The sequence below is a fragment of the Haliaeetus leucocephalus genome, unplaced genomic scaffold, assembly GCF_000737465.1.
Source record: "Haliaeetus leucocephalus isolate CR32 unplaced genomic scaffold, Haliaeetus_leucocephalus-4.0 Scaffold231, whole genome shotgun sequence".
Classification (NCBI taxonomy): Eukaryota; Metazoa; Chordata; class Aves; order Accipitriformes; family Accipitridae; genus Haliaeetus; species Haliaeetus leucocephalus.
Window position 1 is genome coordinate 222,561 of NW_010972667.1, and position 451 is coordinate 223,011.

Below are 451 nucleotides of genomic sequence, written 5' to 3' on the forward strand. Positions count from 1 at the left end.
CTGGCGGCGGCGCGTGGAACTGCGGACCCTCCCGCCGCATGTGTGCCGGCACAGCCAATCACCGCCGCGGGGAGCGCTGGGGTCCGCCCGCGGGCGCCGCCGCGATTGGCCGCGCGTGGCCGAGTGAGGTGACAATGGGGCCGACGGCAGGCAGGCGGGACCGCCGTCCGCCGGGACGGAGGGGCTTTTTGCGCAGCGCCCAGCGGGCAGGCAGCAAGGCGCGAGGGGGCGGGGGGGGCTCGAATCAGCGCCGGCCCGGGGAGGCGGGGCCGCGCCGACGGCACGTCGCGAGGCTTGTCGGACAGGCCGAACAGCCAATGGGAGGTGACGGGGCGGTCAGGGCCGCGCGCAGCGGGTGTGGCCGGGGGCGGGCGCAAGTGCGTTCGGCGGCGTGGGGCCTACGGGCGGCTCGGGGCTGCGGGTTTCCACTGCCCGGTCGCATTCTCTTCCA

The 451-nt window shown here is 77.2% G+C and overlaps 1 protein-coding gene across 1 annotated transcript in view; it reads left to right on the forward strand.

Annotated features, from left to right (window-relative positions):
• The first annotated feature begins 38 nt into the window (after positions 1–38).
• Positions 39–451, forward strand: part of RGMB (repulsive guidance molecule family member b) — a 19,089-nt gene continuing 18,676 nt past the window's right edge. The window contains exon 1 of the mRNA XM_010567963.1: positions 39–377. Coding sequence (XP_010566265.1) covers positions 39–377 — 339 coding nt within the window. The remainder of the gene's footprint in view (positions 378–451) is intronic.